Source organism: Octopus sinensis, linkage group LG24 (assembly GCF_006345805.1).
Source record: "Octopus sinensis linkage group LG24, ASM634580v1, whole genome shotgun sequence".
NCBI lineage: Eukaryota > Metazoa > Mollusca > Cephalopoda > Octopoda > Octopodidae > Octopus > Octopus sinensis.
Window position 1 is genome coordinate 20,845,338 of NC_043020.1, and position 19,430 is coordinate 20,864,767.

Genomic DNA, 19,430 nt, shown 5'->3' on the forward strand with positions numbered 1-19,430 from the left:
TACTATAGCCTCAGGCCAACCAAAGTCTTGTAAGTAGATTTGGCACACAGAAACCGAAAGAAGCCCTATTTTATATATATATATATATATATAAAACTGTAGTTGTGTGAGTGTCTGTCCCTTTCGATTTAGATTCCTAACTACTCCCACATTTTGTGGTGCAGTTTAACCAAATTCAGGTATCTTATAGTCGTGATTCATATCGAGCCCGTCTGGGTATTAGCGCGTGTCTACGATGAGTCTACGATTTTAAAAATAATTTAACATCATTTTTTATTCCATTTTAATGCATAATTTTTCATGTGTCGATGGCGGCGGAGTTGGTGTCCATGGTTACACCTGCACCTGTTGCTTCTCCCCCTTCTTCCCTCCCTCGTGAAGCTGTGGGGAAGGGAGTGTAAGGAAATCAACGTCGTAAAGTGTTGTCAAGGAGACCAGCGTTCTTTTAGAACAACGACTTCATGGCTTGAAGACACCAAAACAGAAATGGCTAAGAAAGCCCAAATTGGCATCTATAAGGGAAGTAACTCTCTAAAAATGCTTATATAGTTATTTCCCTTACAAACCCGAGCAACGCCGGGCGATACTGCTAGTATATATATATATTAATAAAAGGAATTCCAACCTTGTCTGATTTTCACGTTTTATTTACAATCTTATAATGATATAATATAATATAATATAATATAATAAAATAAAATAAAATAATAGAATGTTAAATGTTCATTCTGATTGAACTAGTACTTTCATATCTAAGTCCTGAGGACAACCCAAGGAAGAGGAAAACAAGAACAAGTCATACCATTCATAGTGACACACAACCCATGTCAACAGAATATCTTCAACATTGCCAAAGCAAACCTACCAATCATTGCCCAAAGTAATGAATTAAAAGACATACTCACGGATCGAGCTATGGTGCTTAGTAAAAGACAGCCTAAAAACTTGAAAAAATTACTAACAAAGGCAAAATTTGACCTTAGCAACAAAGACCAAACATTCACTGTATCTAAATGCAATGATAGCCACTGTGGCACATGCCAATTCATACATACCGGCCAATATATAAACACAAAAACCGGGAAAATATTCACAAATGCGAATATGAACTGCAAAAGCAGAAATTTAATTTACTGCATCAAATGTCCAAATTGTGAAGAAATATATGTAGGTCAGACGGGAAACGCACTATCAGAACGCTCACATGTACACCGACAACAGATTAGAGACCCAGAGGTTCGTCAGATACCTTTGAGTAACCACCTAGCAACATGTGGTCGGAAAATATATATATTTCCATTCTACAAATTATACAGCCCAAGTGAAATCGAGAGGAAAATCAGAGAAAAGAATTTTATTGATAAATTCGAACCCAAGCTAAATAAGCAATAATAATACTTAGATAGCAGGAAAATTATCTTATTTAGGGTTAAAAGTTCTATTGCCACCATCATCACCACTAGCAACAATAATTAAGGTGCTGACAATGATGATGATGATGACAATTGAAATATAAAAATATAAAAATCTCTGACAAAGGCTATTTACAACATTTCTAAAAATAGCCCAACAATTGCTGCTTAGGCCAGGGTCAAGATACAGGACTCTTGACATGTCCAACAAAGCGTGACGCCGAAACCAATCAGCTTAAGTAATTGAGTGATACTACACACTGATTGGTCAGAATATAGTTTGCAAAACCTAGCATCTGGAGCCTACACAGCTGTATTTAAAGCACAGATTCAATCATCTCGCTACAGTCAAAAATTGTGAAGCATGACTGTCACCACTACTACATGAACCTGAAGATTGCAGAATTTAATGCATGAAAGTACTAGTTCAATCAGAATGAACATTTAACATTCTATTATTTTATTTTATTTTATTATATTATATTATCTTATCTTATATCATTATAAGATTGTAAATACGTGAAAATCAGACAAGGTTGGAATTCCTTTTATTAATATATTCTGCTATACACAATCACACCCACCCGTGTATATATATATATATATACACATATATACACACACACACACATTATATATATATATATATATATATATATACATCACGTGATCACGTGACCAACCAGACCATCAGATGTTGTTACACATTGCTGGTCACAATGCGTTCGCATTGTTTTAGCCTTCGAATGACGCCACCCCGCTGGCTAAGTGAGCAGGCCAATATATATACACACACACACACATATATACATATATTTTCATCTAGTTTCAGCTCACAAACTGTACCATGCTGGGGCACCACCATTCGATGTTATTACCTGATTTTACTTCACGAATGCTTTTTAGCAATTGACATTTGGTGCATGAGAGAGTTTGATGCAGCTACCCTCATCTATACCTCCTGCTTGTGAAGTTGATTCATCTGGGACACCTGAAAGGAAGAGGTCCAGCTTTATTTTAAAGACATCCGCATCCACCCCATGCAGGTCTCTCAGGTCCTTCAGGAGGATATTGAAGAGCTGTGGACCTCTGAAGCCCAGGCTATCGCAGTATCTTGTCCTACATCTTGATGGCAAATTTGGAGTCCTTGGCACTATGCAGTGGCACCCAGTTCTAGTATTTGTGTAACTCTCGATGCCAAAGTTTGGGACAAGTCCTTCCAGGATCTTCCAGATGTATATTATGGCATATCTTTCTCACCTACGCTCTAAGGAATAGAGTCTTAATCTCTTGAGTCTTTCCCAATAGCTTATATGCTGCACAGAGGCTATCTTCTTCATGTAGCTTCGTTGGATCACCTCAAGTTCTGTGATTAATTTGACACTGGATTGTGACCATAGCTGAGAGCAATAGTCAAAGTGGCTTAGAACAAGTGTCCTCCAGAGGACCATCGTGGTTTCCTGGTCTCTTGTTCTAAAAACTCTAAGAATCCATCCGGTCAGCCGCCTCTATTTCATTGCCAATTTAGCAACATGCACATGAAAGGTTGCATGATTACTCATGTAAATACCCAGGTCTCGCACTGATTGTGCCTCTGGGATTGCAATCCCCCCAGGTCCAGTGTATTTATTGGGTATTGCAGTTAGTTTTGCATGCTGATAGCATAAAGCTTGAAACTTTTCAGCATTGAACTGCATGCTATTCTTTTCGGCCCACTTGTATATTTTGTCCAGCTCACATTGCAGGTGCATAGTGTCTTCAGGGTTTTGTATTACCTGTGAAACTTTTCTATCATCTGCATAACTTGTGATCGTGGATCTCTGCGTAGCTGTGGGCATGTCTGAGAGGGCCATTATGAACAGCAGTGGTCCCAAAACAGTGCCTTGCGGAACACCGCTCACTATTTGCGTGTTATTGGAGGTGGCCCCATTGGCTACTACCACCTGACTTCTATCCTTCAGAAAGTCATGAAGCCATTCTCCCAATTTTCCAACTATGCCAAGATCACGCAGTTTGTAACATATCATTCCATGATCGACTTTGTCAAAGGCCTTTGCAAAGTCGAGATATGTCACTTTCACATATACATCTGGAAAATCCTGGAGGGTCTTGTCCCAAACTTTGGCATTCAAAGTTACCCCAACCGCAGAACAGGGCGCCACTGCATGGTGCCAAGGATTCCAACATCACCATCAAAATACAGGTCCAGATACTGCAACAGCTTGGGTTTCAGAGGACCACAGCTCTTTAACATCCTCCCTAAATGCCTGAGAGACTTACATGGTGTGGATGTGGGTTTCTTTAAAACTAAACTGGATCTCTTCTTGTTGGGAGTCCCAGATGAACCTACCTCACGACAGGAGACTCGGATGCGGGCAGCAGCATCAAACTCTCTTGTTGATCAAGTGCCATGTATCAGAGGTGGATTCACAAATTAGTGTAGCTCATTCAGCGGTGGTGCCCCAGCATGGCCGCAGCCTTCGGGCTAAAACATTTTAATGGATTTAATGGATTTATATATATATATATATATAATATATATATATATAATATATATATATATATATACATATATACCGTCCAACCCGTGCTAGCGCGGAAAACGGATGTTAAACAATGATGATGATGAGATATATATATATATATATATATATATATATATATATATATATATATATATATATATATTATATATGAATCCTTAAATCCTTAAAAATGTTTCAGCCTGAAGGCTGTGGCCATGCTGGGGCACCACCATTGAATGAGCTACACTAATATGTGAATCTACCTCTGATACGTGGCACTTGATCAACAAGGGAGTTTGATGCCGCTGCCCGCATCTGTGTCTCCTGTCGTGATGTAGGTTCATCTGGGACCCCCGACAAGAAAAGATCCAGCTTAGTTTTAAAGAAACCCACATCCACACCATGTAAGTCTCTCAGGCATTTAGGGAGGATGTTGAAGAGCTGTGGTCCTCTGAAACACAAGCTGTTGCAGTATCTGGTCCTGTATTCTGATGGTGATGTTGGAATCCTTGGCACCATGCAGTGGCGCCCCGCTCTGCGGTTGGGATAACTTTGAATGTCAAAGTTTGGGACAAGACCCTCCAGGATTTTCCAGATGTATATCACTGCATATATATATGTATATATCTATGTGTGTGTCCTCGTGTCTGTGTTTGTGCCCCCCATCACTGCTTGACGTGTGTATGTTCCCATAGCATAGCAGTTTGGCAAAGGATACTGATAAAATAAGTACTAGGCTTAAAAAAATAAGACCTGGGGTTGATTGTTCAACTAAAACTCCTCAAGGCAGTGCTCCAGCATGGCTACAAACCAAAGAGGGAAGGAATGAAATTGCAAAAAAATCATAACTATTTTCATGCTTATAATTTCTGGAGCAAGCTTTCTCCAAAATATTCCCCTGGATGAACTCTTTCATCTGAGTTCAAATAACATTATTTTTCTTTTAGAAAAACAAAAGTATTTTGATTTCTTAAAATTATCACCTTTATTTTTGGGTCACTAAAAGCTGAACAACAGTTTTTGTAGCTAATAATTTTTGAGAAGGTTTATACCATACCCTTAGAAATCGAAGTCTTCACAATATTCTTAGAGAATGGAAAAAAAATGGCTAACACACCACCAGTGAGGATTGAAACATACCTCTCAAATTCCAGTTAAGTGTGCTGTACTATTAAGCTAAGTGACATATGACATCAGATACTATCTTTTATAATGTTAAATATCTTAACATGACAAAACTATTTTAATTTGTTAAAATGATCACTTTTTTTTGTCACTTTACACCACACCACATTTTTTTTGTAGCTAATATTTTTTGATGGGGCTTTCACCATCAGATTCATTTCATAGATTTGTTTCGTTTGAACACAACTGTTGCATAGTTTTCTTCAATATTGGCTGAGATATTTTGATTTTTGAGGTTACCGACAATTTTTTTGTCATTTAATGTGGTTTTCATCAAAAGATTCTTCTCAGAGAGAACTTTCTTTTAAATTCAATTAATCCATACTTTTCTTTTAAAATAACTGAGATATTTTGACTCAAGTCATATTTTCATCTTACTCTCACATTTTTGACCTCACATATTCTGATGAAACCTTTTTTTTTTAATGAATCAATTTTCAATTATCTGATCTCAAAGACTAGACAATCATTGCTAAAAAAACCACATTCAGTTTGGTTGAGAAGTAAATTGGTGATGAAACCTAGAAGTGCTCACAAGTAATTAAAAGTTGATCTTGAGAATATATTTATCCACTGCCATGGGTGAATGATAATAGTTACTTCAAGAGACGGGACTGTCACAGCAAAAATATAGATCAACTGAATTAGGGCTGACCTGAGATTAAATAACAACTTCGTTAACAGAGCAAAGACATGGGTGTGTGATTAAGTAGTTTGCCTTGCAACCACATGGTTCCATGGTGCAGCATCCTGTCTTCTAAAAACAGCTTCAGATTGAACAATGCCATGTAAGTGAAATTAGTAGATGGAAACTGTGAAGAAGCACATCATATTGGTGAGAGATATTCACATCAATGAGAATATCAATCAATAAATTAATGTGCTGAATAAAAATACCTTGTGGTTTTTATTTTACTCCACCCAAGTTGCACAGATATATCTTTGTCACTTTCATCATCAGAAATGCAATGAAACATGATTAGTTATTAGAAACTTATAACCAATAAAGCTATTGATCACAAAGTGCATGACAAAATAAAATAAAGTCTGTTATCAGAGAAAGAAAGAGAGACAGAGTTAACTGGTGCACAGTTTTAGGCAGCTCTATGGAACAACCGCAATCTATAATTATTCTAAACTGAAATTAATGTGATAACTGTTTACAGCATCTTTTTCTTTGTCTATGCAAAGTGATAAATAGAAGACAATATTGATGACATGAAACAAATTAAATGGTAAATCAACCTGTAGACGTCAGGGAATTCATCATTAAGCAGGTCCAAAATATATGTTCCCACACCAGCGCCTGTACCTAGAAGTAAAAAGATCAAAGAAAGCCCTTTGAGATGTCTGTTTTCAATTTAGCAGGCTGATGAGGGACAGAGAGATTGTCAGTAGTTGTTTTTATTCTCCTATGAAATAAGTTTGATTTTATTAGCTAGTCTCAAGAAGGGTAGAAAACTGATAGAATTGTTAAAGCAACCAGACACAATACTTTATGATATTTGTTCAGGCTTTTCACATTTTGTGTTCAGATCTTCCTGAGATCAACTTTGCCTTACATTCTTCCAGGGCCATTAAAATAAAGTACTAATCAACAATAATAAAATTTCAGCAGCCTGGCTGTACAAACATGATCATGGACATCAACACATGCATGAACTTATAGTCCAGTGAATGATCACGAATCTGAAATCACTCACTGAAGAAACAGCACACCACCAACCAGCAACAAACCTCACTCTGTAATTATTTGTCAATTAAGGTTACCTTATATAAATTTAACTGATTTTCTGTCTATCTCTTTCTAGCCACTGCTCTGTCTCTCACTATATATATATCATCATCATCATCATTTAACCTCTGTTTTCAATGCTGGCATGGTTTGACAAGGGCTAGTATACCAGAAGACTGCACCAGTCTTCCCTATCTGTTTTGGTATGGTTTTTATGGCTGGATGCCCTTCCTAATGCCAACCACCTTACATTAATGCTTGTTTTTATGCTCAGTTACAATAAAAACAATTTTACGTTAATTTGATGGGTTACTTTATACTTTTGAAGAGTAAAAATTTATTATTGTTATATAGTTTTGGCCAGCTAAACTATTATCAGACTGGCTGAAATTTTGAAGTCATTGTCAACAATATTCTTGTATAAGAATATATATATATATATCTTTGTATGTATGTATGTATTCAACTACCCATGCTCTACAGCAGAAGTATTAAGACTGATCTTTCTGGTGATGTAAAGCAATTGTGGCAATGCCACATAAAAGCACCTTTGTGGTGCCATGTAAAAGCACCCAGCGCACTCTGTAAAATGGTTGGTGTTAGAAAGGGCATCCAGCTGTAGAAACCATGCCAAATCAAACTGGAGTCTGGTGTAGCTCTCCAGCTTGCTAGCTCTAGTCAAATCATCCAACCCATGCCAGCATAGACAATGAATGTTAAAGGATGATGATGATGATGAACTACCTGTCTCTCTAGTCACTTCTCTTTCTGTCTGCTTGCCTGTGCTTCTGTTTATTGCTGTATCTTTGTATCTTTCCATTCATCTACTTTTTCTGACAATCTGGTTAAGCATTATGACTTAAACATTTGTAATAACAACTAAATTCCTATTGTCTGTTGCATTATTCTGTAATACAACATTCAAAAGCATTTACCATTACAGACACTATATGCACAATTGATCTTACTCCTCCACCAAATTTCTGACTTTCTTTCAAGTTTTATTATAGTTAAATATAGGAACAAAGGAGGTAGTTAATGCGAGTGGATGGATTGACTAACTACTGAAAGAGCAGACTTGTATGGCAGATCCATTCAACTCATGTAAATATATATGTTTGTGTGTGTAAACATTAAACTAAAAGTTAATTACTCACCTCCTCCCATGGAATGGATGATAAAAAAACACTGAAGACAATCACAGAATTCTGCTGCTCGTCTCACAGATTCTAGAATTGCTTCTCGGTAGTGGTGGCCATACGTCTTGTTTCCAACAGCCCTTCCAGGACAAAAAAAAAAGTATGTAATTGTACAACAATGAGACATAACTGAGACCAAGGAGGAGAATTTTGTAAACTTGAGCTGAAATAGTTATCTTTGGTTTTATTGTTTATCTATATGACTGATGTCGGAAGGAAATATTTGCCTTTGCTTTGCTGAGACAGAAAAGGCCAGGTGTTGTCTTTTAATCAATAAATCAGTATTGTGTGTGTGTGTATGGAGGGTAATGGTGGTGGAAATGGTCAATCTCATAAATGTATGACAGCATTTTGTATCATTCATTTAGGTTTCATGTCTACCAAAAATTTTTACCAGGGACCAATTCCTCTTTTGTCTCTATTTTGAGCTGCAATAAAAAATGTGCCAGCAATTTACTAGTGCTGTATCCCTTACACAAGTTACTCTTGCATTTTTGTAAACAAGAAATTAACCCCACTTTGTTGCCAACATCATTCCTAACCACCACTGCTACTGCCACTACTGCCATTCTTGGTCAATAAGGTAGCTACTACACCGTCGTTTGGTCTGCTAGAAACAGCAGCCAAATGTTCCTTAAACGATAAAACCAGTGATATGGAGTAGATTGCACAATTTAGTTATACAAACAATGTCAGAAAATTATGGGACAGATATCGTTGGAATGTTACGGATCATAGTTGTGTTCAATCAGGGCTGACCAACTCTCATCATCATTCTAATGTATATATTCCATGCTGACACAGGTTTGTCATGTGACTATTATAAATGGCGTGAATGAGTAAAGTGTTACAGTCAGAGATATCCATCAAAGGGTGAAGTACAGGGAAGTGGAAAGGGAGGATATTAGTAATGGAAATAAGGTGAAAATAAGGACCATTACTAGAAACTGAAACCAGGAAACTCACATACTTTCATATGCTTCAGTTGTAATTGTTCACATACAAAGTTGTTATTGTAAGTTAACTACAGGTCAACCTTGACTGAGTAAAACTATGATGCTTATTTGTATATCAAGGATTACATTGCTAATGTAGAGTGTAAAGAAAGCTTTGGTTGCTGTTTCTAACAGGTTGAGCAACAGTGCCTTCATCACACTTCAGTATTGAGTGAGGTTATATTGTGAAATCAGAGGAGGAGGAGGAGGAGGAGGAAGGGTTAAAAAAAAAAGCAATGTCATTGATTATTTGCAAGCAACTCTCAAATACAAATGCTGCCAATTGAAAGATTCAGACACTAGAAGGCTTAAGGGTTATCATTAGAGAATGCACAGCATTTTCGGCCCTTCCTCTTGATGGTATTATTATGCACCAGCTCCCTGTCATTGAGATGAGGTTTCTTTTGCTAGATCAAAATTCCATTGCTCATTGTCTCTTTTTAACCAAATCCAGTGGCTTCTCTTCTCCACTGCAGCCTGGATATCACTTGTGATGGTGTGTGTGCATGTGTGTGTGCGTGTGTGTGTGTGTGTGGTAAATTCATCTATGTCTGCTACCACTGCTACCAATGAGCCTATGCAGAAGGCCCTATGTGGTTGTACTATCTGCTAGAAACAGCAGCTAAATCTCGAATTGCAATCTACAGTCTTTCAAACAAAGCTAAGACATTGGATAGTACCTGAGATAAACTATGTTTGAAAAGATGGGATGGTCATTTTTGGGACACATTTAATTATAGGTCTGCTGCATCAGGGCTGAAAACAACAATACCTCATGATCCCTACCTTACAACAAAGTATCCCTTATATTAAAATAAACCTATTCCTTTACTGCAAAAAGACCCTATCTTAAACTAAACCTTATCTTACAACAAATATTTCCTATCTTATAATGACCCCTGTCTTACACCTGTCCCCTGTCTTAGAACAAATTGTTCCATATCTTAGGACATGTATCCTAGAGTAAGTGATCTGTAGTCAATAGAAATGGGTGATTTCTCCACTGAATCTGTTAGGAATTCCCTTACCAATTGTTGCCACTTCCAGAGACATCTGTGATGAGTTGTTGGTGATCAAAGAGTTCTCCTAAAGGACTTCTCAAAAGCTCACTGACAACACCTTCTTCCATGTCAACTAAAACAGCCTAGAAAATAAACATAAGAGGGTTGTATTGTAAGTAATACAAAAGTGAACATAACTTTTTTGTTAACTGGCATAAATTGTTCAAATGACATAACTCTTGTTCTACAGAAATGTATTTGCAATCCCCATTGAAGCTAACATTTTTTGAAAAAATTCTGGTGTGCATTTCTTCACAGTCACTTGTGCCTTGTTAGGAGTTACATATCCAGGCTGTATGGTGGACAGGGGACTACTGACCAGCCCAATTTGCCAGCTGCTTGATAAGTTGCTTCAACTGTGTGTGTGGTTCTGCATTATCAACATAAATGTGGGTTTTTTTTTCTGGTCCTTGTGTGGTACCCTCCTTCTAATGACTTCTCTAAAGTGTCTTGTGTATTTCACTGTACCCATCATTATTTACAGCACAGCAACATTCCAGAAAATCAAGGAGAATGATGCCCTTGTCATTCTAAAAATCAGTTACCATGACTTTCTGTACTGATTGCAGGCTCTTGAATTTCATAATCTTGGAAGAACAGGTATGGTGTCATTCCATGAACTGAGTTTCTGGAGCATAAAGATATGTCCTTGTTTCATCTCCCATATCTATCATCACAATCTACCAACTATAGCTCCTTATGTATCCCTATCTCTCCCTTTCCACAACTTTTACACCTAAACCCCTACATATCATTCAACTACTTTCTGTTCTGTTCTCCTTCTTAAGCAACTTCTCTATCTCCCACTTCACCACTCTGCGTATTGGTATTTCCCATCATCTGCACCCCCACCCTTGTTCATTACTCATTACACTTACCTCTACCTGTTTATTTCCACCTCACTTTCTTATGAAATTATCCACTTTCATTCCCTTCCATAATCCACCATCCTTGTCCTCTTTTACACTCATTTTCTTGTCCCCCGCCTCGTGAGTTTGCTCCAGCAACACATCACTACTTTCCTCTTATCTCCTCTATAGCAAGACACATGTGTTTGTCCCTCTAGTATTCTTTAGCCTTTAAACACTTGGCCTACCACCACCCATCTCCACCTGCTCTTCTTAAATACTCCTCAGTAGTAGTAGTTTTTCCTCCCTTTCCTTCTCCTCCTTCTCTGTTCTCTGTCTTCTCACTAGTGCCAGTGGCATGAAAAAAGCACCCAATACACTCTGCAAAGTAGTAGTGCCAGAGACATGAAAAAGAACGCAAAATGGTTGGTGTTAGGAAGGGCATCCAGCCATAAAAACCATACCAAAGATGACATTGGGGCTTGATATGGCTCTGCTGCTCACCAGTTGCCTGTAAAACTATCCTACCTATGTCAGAATGAAAAGTAGACATTATACGATGATGATGGGAGGGGACCAAGACTCGGAATGTCAACATGAAGAAATATAGTCAGGCTGGTTGTACTTTTTTTTAATAATTAGGTAAGAATCTTTTATCACTTGGCAGATATAAGTTTGCCTATTTAAAGTGTCAGGACTAAGATTTACAATGTATCAGACCTCATCAATATAATATCAACACAGAAACAGAAATGGTTTTCCTTGATTTTGTTAACTTTTTTCATAAGAAATATTATTGCATTTTCACAACAGCTTCAGGAAACTAAGCAAATCTTTAATGAACCTTGAGTCAATCTTAATCTTTATTCCTAGCTGCTGAGAGCTCTGTTCTTTAACTTAGGGTCCTATTTCCTCAGTAAAGCTAGATATATTTTTATTAAATATAATTGTAACTGTGTTCCATTGTCATCATCATTATCATTTTACATCTCCTCTCCATGCTGGCATGGGTTGGTTAGCCCGTTCTGAGGCAGTATTTAATAGTGGATGCCCTTCCCAATGAGAACCCTTTGTTATGTTTTATGACACATATGAATATGGCATACATTTTCTAAAGAATGCAATACAGCTGGTTACAACTTGTCAAATGAACTCCACTCCACTCTTGTCGACTTACTCAAGATATTTCCAAAGAAATAACATAGTCTATAATGTAAGTATCTCAAGCTCTTATGGGGGTGGCAGAGAGTGGTGTGGAAGTAAAAAACAAAAAACAAGTGTTACCTGTACTTTCAAAGTATCATAACTACTTCTATATTATGTGCCTGTACTTGAGGGGATGATTATTATCATTATTATTATTATTATTATTATTATTATTATTATTATTATTATATGCAAGGATGCATGGCCTAGTGGTTAGGGTGTTGCACTCATGATTGCGAGATCGTGGTCTCAATTCCTAGAGCAAAACACTTCATCTCATGTTGCTCTGCAATCACTTCAACACCTGTTCAGGTAACATCAATTTGATGAAGGGAGTGAACTAACGTACAACACGTATTTTTGAACACTATAAACAAATCCTTTGTGCAGGTCATTTGACAAAAGCTGAACCCTCATACGTCATCTTCAATGGGAGAGTCCATCATGATTATTATTATAGGTGGTAAGCTGGCAGAATCACCAGTACAGGAGAAAAAATACTTCAGTTTTCACATTCTGAGTTCATATTCTGCCAAGGTTAACTTTGCCTTTCATCATTTTGGGGTCAATGAAACAAGTACCATCAACTAGCCCCTCCTCACCGAAATTCAGCTTTGTTATAATAGAAAGGGTTATCATTCTTTACCAGTTTATCAAAAATAAAGAAAATGTTACTTCATTTTATACTAATCTTACTGACAAAGGTGGCAAATATAAAGGCTTGAGTTACTTCCATTGTAGACTTTAAGGGCATAGAGCCTGGGTAGAAGTTGGGTACTGGTGGCAGTTGGAAGACAAGTAAACAAATAGACAAAATTATATTACCCGTGCTTTCAAAGTGTGTATTTTTCTGCTGGTGTCAGTATCGATGGAGCAATCAGTCCGAGAGTCAACATTGCGGAAGAAACTACTCACAGCTTCATTGTAGAGACCTTTCTGGAATTGAGAAGACAACATTTACCAAGAAAAGAAACAAAGAACTTTTAGTGATAGATTTTAAGCAAGGGTTTGTTTTTTTGATTATTATTATTATATTATTATTATTATTATTATTATTATTATTATTATTATTGAAATAAGTACCAGTTATGCACTGGGGTCAATGTAATTGACTAGCCCTCTTCCTTCAAATTTCAGGCCTTGTGCCTATAGTGGAAAGGATTATTATTATTATTATTATTATTGTTGTTATTATTATTATTGAAGGCAGTGAGCTTGCAGAATTATTAGCATGCTGGGTGAAATGCTTAGTAGAACTTCATCTGCTGCTATGTTCTGAGTTCAATTTTGCCTTTCAACCTTTTGGGATCAATGAAATAAGTACCAGTTACGTACTGGGGTCGATATAATCGACTAGTCCCCTTCTCCCAAAATTTCCAAAGCCTTGTGCCTAGAGTAGAAATGATAATAATAATTATTATTGTTATTAATGTGGTGAGCTGGTAGAATTGTTAGCACATCATACAAAATGCTCAGCAGCATTTTGTCCAGCTTCACATTCTGAGTTCAAATTCTGCCAGGCTTGACTTTACCATTCATCATTTTGGGGTCAATAAAATAAGCACTAGTCGAACACTCCCCAAAAGCTGCTGGTCTTGCACCAAAATCTGAAGCTGTTTTTATTATTAAGGTGGCAAGCTGGATAATCAAAGTGGGGACATGTCATGTTATAGAAGTTTTTACAAAGATACCAAAGTTATAAAAACACTTCAATAGAAAATTATTAACTAGTTATATTAACATCATATTTTAACAAAAGAATGTATCTTTTATGCAAGAAGTGCTTTAGCTACTGACAAAATTATTTATATCTTGCAAAAATGTTTGTTTTGATGGAATTAGAAGAAGTTGACAAATTCTTTCTTTGAGTGGATAATCAATGTTATATTTAGAAATTTTATTTATGTATTGAAATTATACTATCATAGAAATATAATTCTAAAGTTTAACAACACCAGCCGGGGCTACCCAATGGACAGAAAGACCGATTCTATGATACCCTACTGCAGACTACCTCGTTGACGAATGACAGAGACCTTCTCTTTGTGGCTGGTGACTTCAATGGACATGTTGGACAACATACCAGGGGCTTCCATGGTGTACATGGAGGCTACGGTTATGGTTCCTGCAACGAGAAGGGAACCAGGCTGCTGGAGTTCTGCGAAGCAAATGATCTTATGGTTTGCAACACTAACTTCAGGAAACATACCAGCCACCTAGTCACCTACTGATCGGGCCGACATACTAGGCAAATTGACTACATCCTTGCCAGGAAAAGGGAAAGATGGCTGCTTATAAATGCCAAAACCTTCCCAGGCGAAGAATGTACCCCACAACATAGACTGGTAGTTAGTGACTTTAGGATCAGGACTAAGAGAACGACCAGAAGACAACCAACATGGAGAAGAAGGGTCTGGAAGCTTAAAGATCCTGCGAATGGACAGAGATTTAGGGATATATTACTTGAAGCCTTTGATGAAGTAGAAGGGGATATAGCTTCATATGGGGTAGAAGACAACTGGAGGTTTCTAAGGGACAACTTGCTGACAGCCACTGACCAGATCTGTGGATGGTGCAAAGTCCCCTCTCGACCCAAAATAACGTGGTGGTGGAACAATGTTGTAGACAGGGCTATTAGAGAAAAGAGACAGGCTTAGAAGGACTGGAAGAATGGTGGTAGCAGGGAATTGTATCAGACTGCCAAAAGAGAAGCTAAGAGACAGGTTGATTTAGCCAGAGGGGAAGCAGATAAGAAAAAATTTGCCAATGTTCTGCGCTGTGAGGACCAAAGACTTGAGATATTTCGTGTTGCAAGACAGTGTATGAGAGAGAATCGTGATGTGGTGGGAGAGAAATGTGTTCGCATGGATGATGGTTCACTTGCGCTAAATGAGGATGCAAAGAGAGTGGTTGGGAGACGCCACTATGAAAGGTTGCTGAATAAAGAAAATGAATGGGATAAAGAGAGTCTGCCGAATGTCGACCCAACAGAGGGACCAGCTATCCGAGTTGACAGTTCCTTGGTAGTTGAGGCAATTAGAAGCATGAAGACAGGGAAAGCCCCAGGCCCATCAGGAATTACTGCAGAGATGCTCAAAATATCTGGCAGTGTCAGCATTAGCCTGGTCACCCATATAGTTAACCAGGTGATATACGAAGGAGTCATACCCAATGACTGGTGTAGCAGCACTATAGTCAACTGTGACAAAGGAAAAGGTGACGCCTTAGATACAAATAATTAGAGAGCTATCAAGCTCTTGGATCAGGTAATGAAGGTCACGGAAAGGGTCATAGCCCAACTAATTGGGGAAAAAGTCAGTTTAGATGAGATGCAGTTTGTGTTTGTGCCAGGGAAAAGCACCACTGATGCTATATTTCTGGTAAGACAGCTGCAGGAGAAATACCTAGCCAAAGATAAACCTCTGTACCTTGCTTTCATTGACATGGAGAAAGCCTTTGACAGGGTCCCCCAATCCCTTATCTGGTAGTCAATGAGGAAACTAGGAATAGATGAATGGTTAGTGAGAGCCGTGCAAGCCACGTACAGGGACACTGTCAGTAAGGTGAGGGTTGGTAATGAGTACAGTGAAGAATTCTGGGTAGGGGTAGAGGTCCACCAAGGTTCAGTCCTCAGCCCCCTCCTATTTATCATAGTCCTCCAGGCAATAACAGAGGAATTCAAGACAGGATTGCCCTGGGAGCTCCTCTATGCTGATAACCTTGTTCTAATTGCTGAGTCACTAACAGAACTAGAGGAGAAGTTTCAAGTGTGGAAACAAGGATTAGAATCGAAGGGCCTTAGAGTCAACCTAGCTAAAACCAAAGTCCGAATAAGTAGGAAGGCAGGCAAACCACAAATCCCTTCAGGTAGATGGCCCTGTTCGATCTGCAGAAAAGGCGTAGGTAGAAACTCTATAAGATGTACCCAGTGTAAGCTATGGACACATAAAAGGTGCAGCAATATCAAAGGTAGGCTAACTGGGAGGATAGATTTCGTATGTAGCAGATGCTCGGGCGCTATAAATAACACTGAAAATGTCCAGAGAACAACTTCCGCCACATTCCAGGGAGAAAAACTAGAAGTAGTTGATAGCTTCTGTTACCTAGGTGACCAAGTCAGTAGCAGGGGAGGGTGCACTGAAAGTGTAGCTGCTAGAATAAGAATAGCCTGGGTTAAGTTCAGAGAGCTCTTACCTCTGCTGGTGACAAAGGGCCTCTCGCTCAGAGTAAAAGGTAGACTGTATGATGCATGTGTACGAACAGCCATGCTACATGGCAGTGAAACATGGGCTGTGACTGCTGAGGATATGCGTAAGCTTACAAGGAATGAAGCCAGCATGCTCCGATGGATGTGTAATGTCAGTGTGCATACTCGACAGAGTGTTAGTGCCCTGAGAGAAAAGTTGGACCTAAGAAGCATTAGATGTGGTGTGCAAGAGAGCCGACTGCGCTGGTATGGCCATGTGGTGGGAATGGATGTCGATAGCTGTGTGAAAAAGTGCCACACCCTAGCAGTTGAGGGAACCTGTGGAAGAGGTAGACCCAGGAAGATCTGGGATGAGGTGGTGAACCATGACCTTTAAACATTGGGCCTCACCGAGGCAATGACTAGTGACCGGGACCTCTGGAAATATGCTGTGCTGCAGAAGACTCGGCAAGCGCAAGTGTGACCATAACCTTGTGGTCTATGCTAGGGGTGTAACCAGTCCACTTATGTGTGCCTTTTCTTCATTGGACACTAAACTCTGCTTGCGAAGACCAGTTGAGCCAAATGAAATCGAAGTCGAAATCAAATTCGGTGACTAGCATCTGTTGCTAGTGGAGCGCTAAGAGTACCATACGAGTGAGATCATTACCAGAGCAACAAGCTGGCCTTCATGCCAATGGCACGTTAAGCACACCATTCAAATATGATCGTTACCGCGTCACCTTACTAGCACTTGTGCTGGGTGGCATGTGAAATATTCGAGTGAGGTCGTTGCGAGTGCCGCTGGACTGGCTCCTGTGCAGGTGGCACGTAAAAGCACCCACTACACTCTCGGAGTGGTTGGCCTTAGAAAGGGCATGCAGCTGTAGAAACTCTGCCAGATCAGATTGGAGTCTGGTTCGCCAGACCAGACCTCAGTCAAATCGTCCAACCCATGTTAGCATGGAAAGCGGACGTTAAATGATGATGATGATGATGATTTAAACAATTCTGTAAGAAATATTAGTAACAAGCAATAAGAGGAAACAAAATATTATATTTTGTTCAAAACTACCCCATTTCACGGTACCAGCTGAGTAATGGGATTGATATAATTAACTAGCCCCTTCACCCAAAATTTCAGGCCTTCTGCCTTTAGTGGAAAGAATTATCATTATTAAGGTGGCAAGCTGGCAGAATTGTTAGCATGCTGGGTAAAATGCTTAGCAGGATTTCATTCATTATACATGTTCTGAGTTCAAACTCTGCTGAGATCAACTTTGCCTTTCATCCTTTTCTGGTCAATAAAGTAAGCACCAATTGAGTATTGGGCTCAATATAATTGACTTATCCCCTCCCCTAAAATTGCTGGCCTTGTGCCAAAATTTGAAACTGTTAGCTGGCAGAATGGTCAAGGAGTCAATGTAATCAACTAACCCCTCCCCCAACTTTCAGGCCTTTATCATCATCATCATCATCATTATTATTATTATTATTATTATTATTATTATTATTATTATTATTATTATTACTATTATTATTAAGATAGCATTAACACATGGGGAAAAGTGCTTAGTGACATTTCTTCCGACTTTATGTTCTGAGTTCAAATGCCATTAAGGTTGACTTTGGCTTTCATCCTTTTGACATTCATAAAATAAGTTAAACACTAGGGTCAATGAAATTGACTTGCCTCTCCTCTGAAATTGCTGGCCTTGTGCCAAAAATTGAAACCATTATTATTATTATTATCATTATGGTTATTTTTATTTTTAATCTGCATCTTTGTTACAGTCACTTGCCGAGACACAACCAGTGTCCTGGGGCAAGTGAAGGATAAGAGATGTTAGAAAATGGCTGAAAGCTTGGGGAGGGGAGGTAGTGGAATATCTTCATGTAATACAGCACAGATATTTAAATGGATAGGGTTTTTCTAAGAATGTGTAGATAAGATTCTCATGGAATCTTATCAACATGTTTCTGACATCCATTTTTTTTTATCATAATTAGGGCACCTACAATAACAGGAACAGTTCTCATTTTAAAATGCCACATCTTTTGTATTTCAATTTCCAGGTCCTTATCTTTACTTAGCATTATATGTAAAGATGCCAGTGGTTCTTGCCCTAGATATAGAAACAAAGACTAGAATAGGATACAAAGAACTTGTGACAAAGCAAACAGGGCGAACACATGGTATAGAACCAACAAATATCAAGGAGTGATGTTTGTAGAGGCCATAGCCCATGGAGAACTAGCCTGTAGATTTAGAAAAGTTCTGAAGGAGACCAAACTCAACATTAAGTTTGTTGAAAAGCCAGGGAACTCCATCAGATCACAACTATGTAGGATGTACTCCGTTAAGAATACCATATGCACCCATGTTAACTGCATGGTATGTAGGATTAGCCCTATTAACTGTAGAACTAGAAATGTAGTTTACAGCATAAGATGCACAGAAGGTGCTTGTAAAGACATGAACAGGACATACATAGAGGAGACATCTAGGAGCATTGTGGAATGACTAAATGAACATTTGAGACAATATGACAACAAAAAACAGTCCTCCATACTATAACAACATGCCAAGGAACAACATGGAGGCAACCTGGGTCAACTTGACATCATCATCTTATCCAAGTACCCAAAGGAGCCAACACTCAGACAAATACAGGAGTATGTCCTCATAAATGAAACATCCCCAATACTAAATAGTAAATATACATAGTAGATATCATACACCCATACCCACAGTTTACACAGGTAGAGTAGAATAGTTAGTGGGCTGTTATGTAGATAGATGTGTGTGTGTGTGTGTGTGGTGTGTGTGTGTGTGTGTGTGTGTGTGTGTATGCACAAGTATGTAAGCATTTGGATATGAAAGTAAACAGATCAACATACAGATGGACAGGTACATAAGTTATATGAACAGACAAGCAAACATACACAAATGAAGACTGAAACACATGATCATATATATACACATGCACCTTACTTCACAAGGACATTCATGGAGACACAAGGACACTTATGGAGACACACATACATGCATACAAACAAGGTACATAGTTGCAAAAT

General features: G+C 38.4%; 1 protein-coding gene across 3 annotated transcripts in view; it reads right to left on the reverse strand.

Annotated features, from left to right (window-relative positions):
• LOC115223982 (tubulin epsilon chain-like) overlaps positions 1-19,430 on the reverse strand; it is a 103,615-nt gene that overhangs the window by 39,435 nt on the left and 44,750 nt on the right. For all 3 annotated transcript variants that reach the window (XM_036513051.1, XM_036513050.1, XM_029794755.2), the window contains exons 3-6: positions 12,992-13,102; positions 10,080-10,195; positions 8,015-8,136; positions 6,368-6,434 (exon numbers count right to left, since the gene is read on the reverse strand). In XM_036513051.1, coding sequence (XP_036368944.1) covers positions 6,368-6,434; positions 8,015-8,136; positions 10,080-10,195; positions 12,992-13,102 — 416 coding nt within the window. The remainder of the gene's footprint in view (positions 1-6,367; positions 6,435-8,014; positions 8,137-10,079; positions 10,196-12,991; positions 13,103-19,430) is intronic.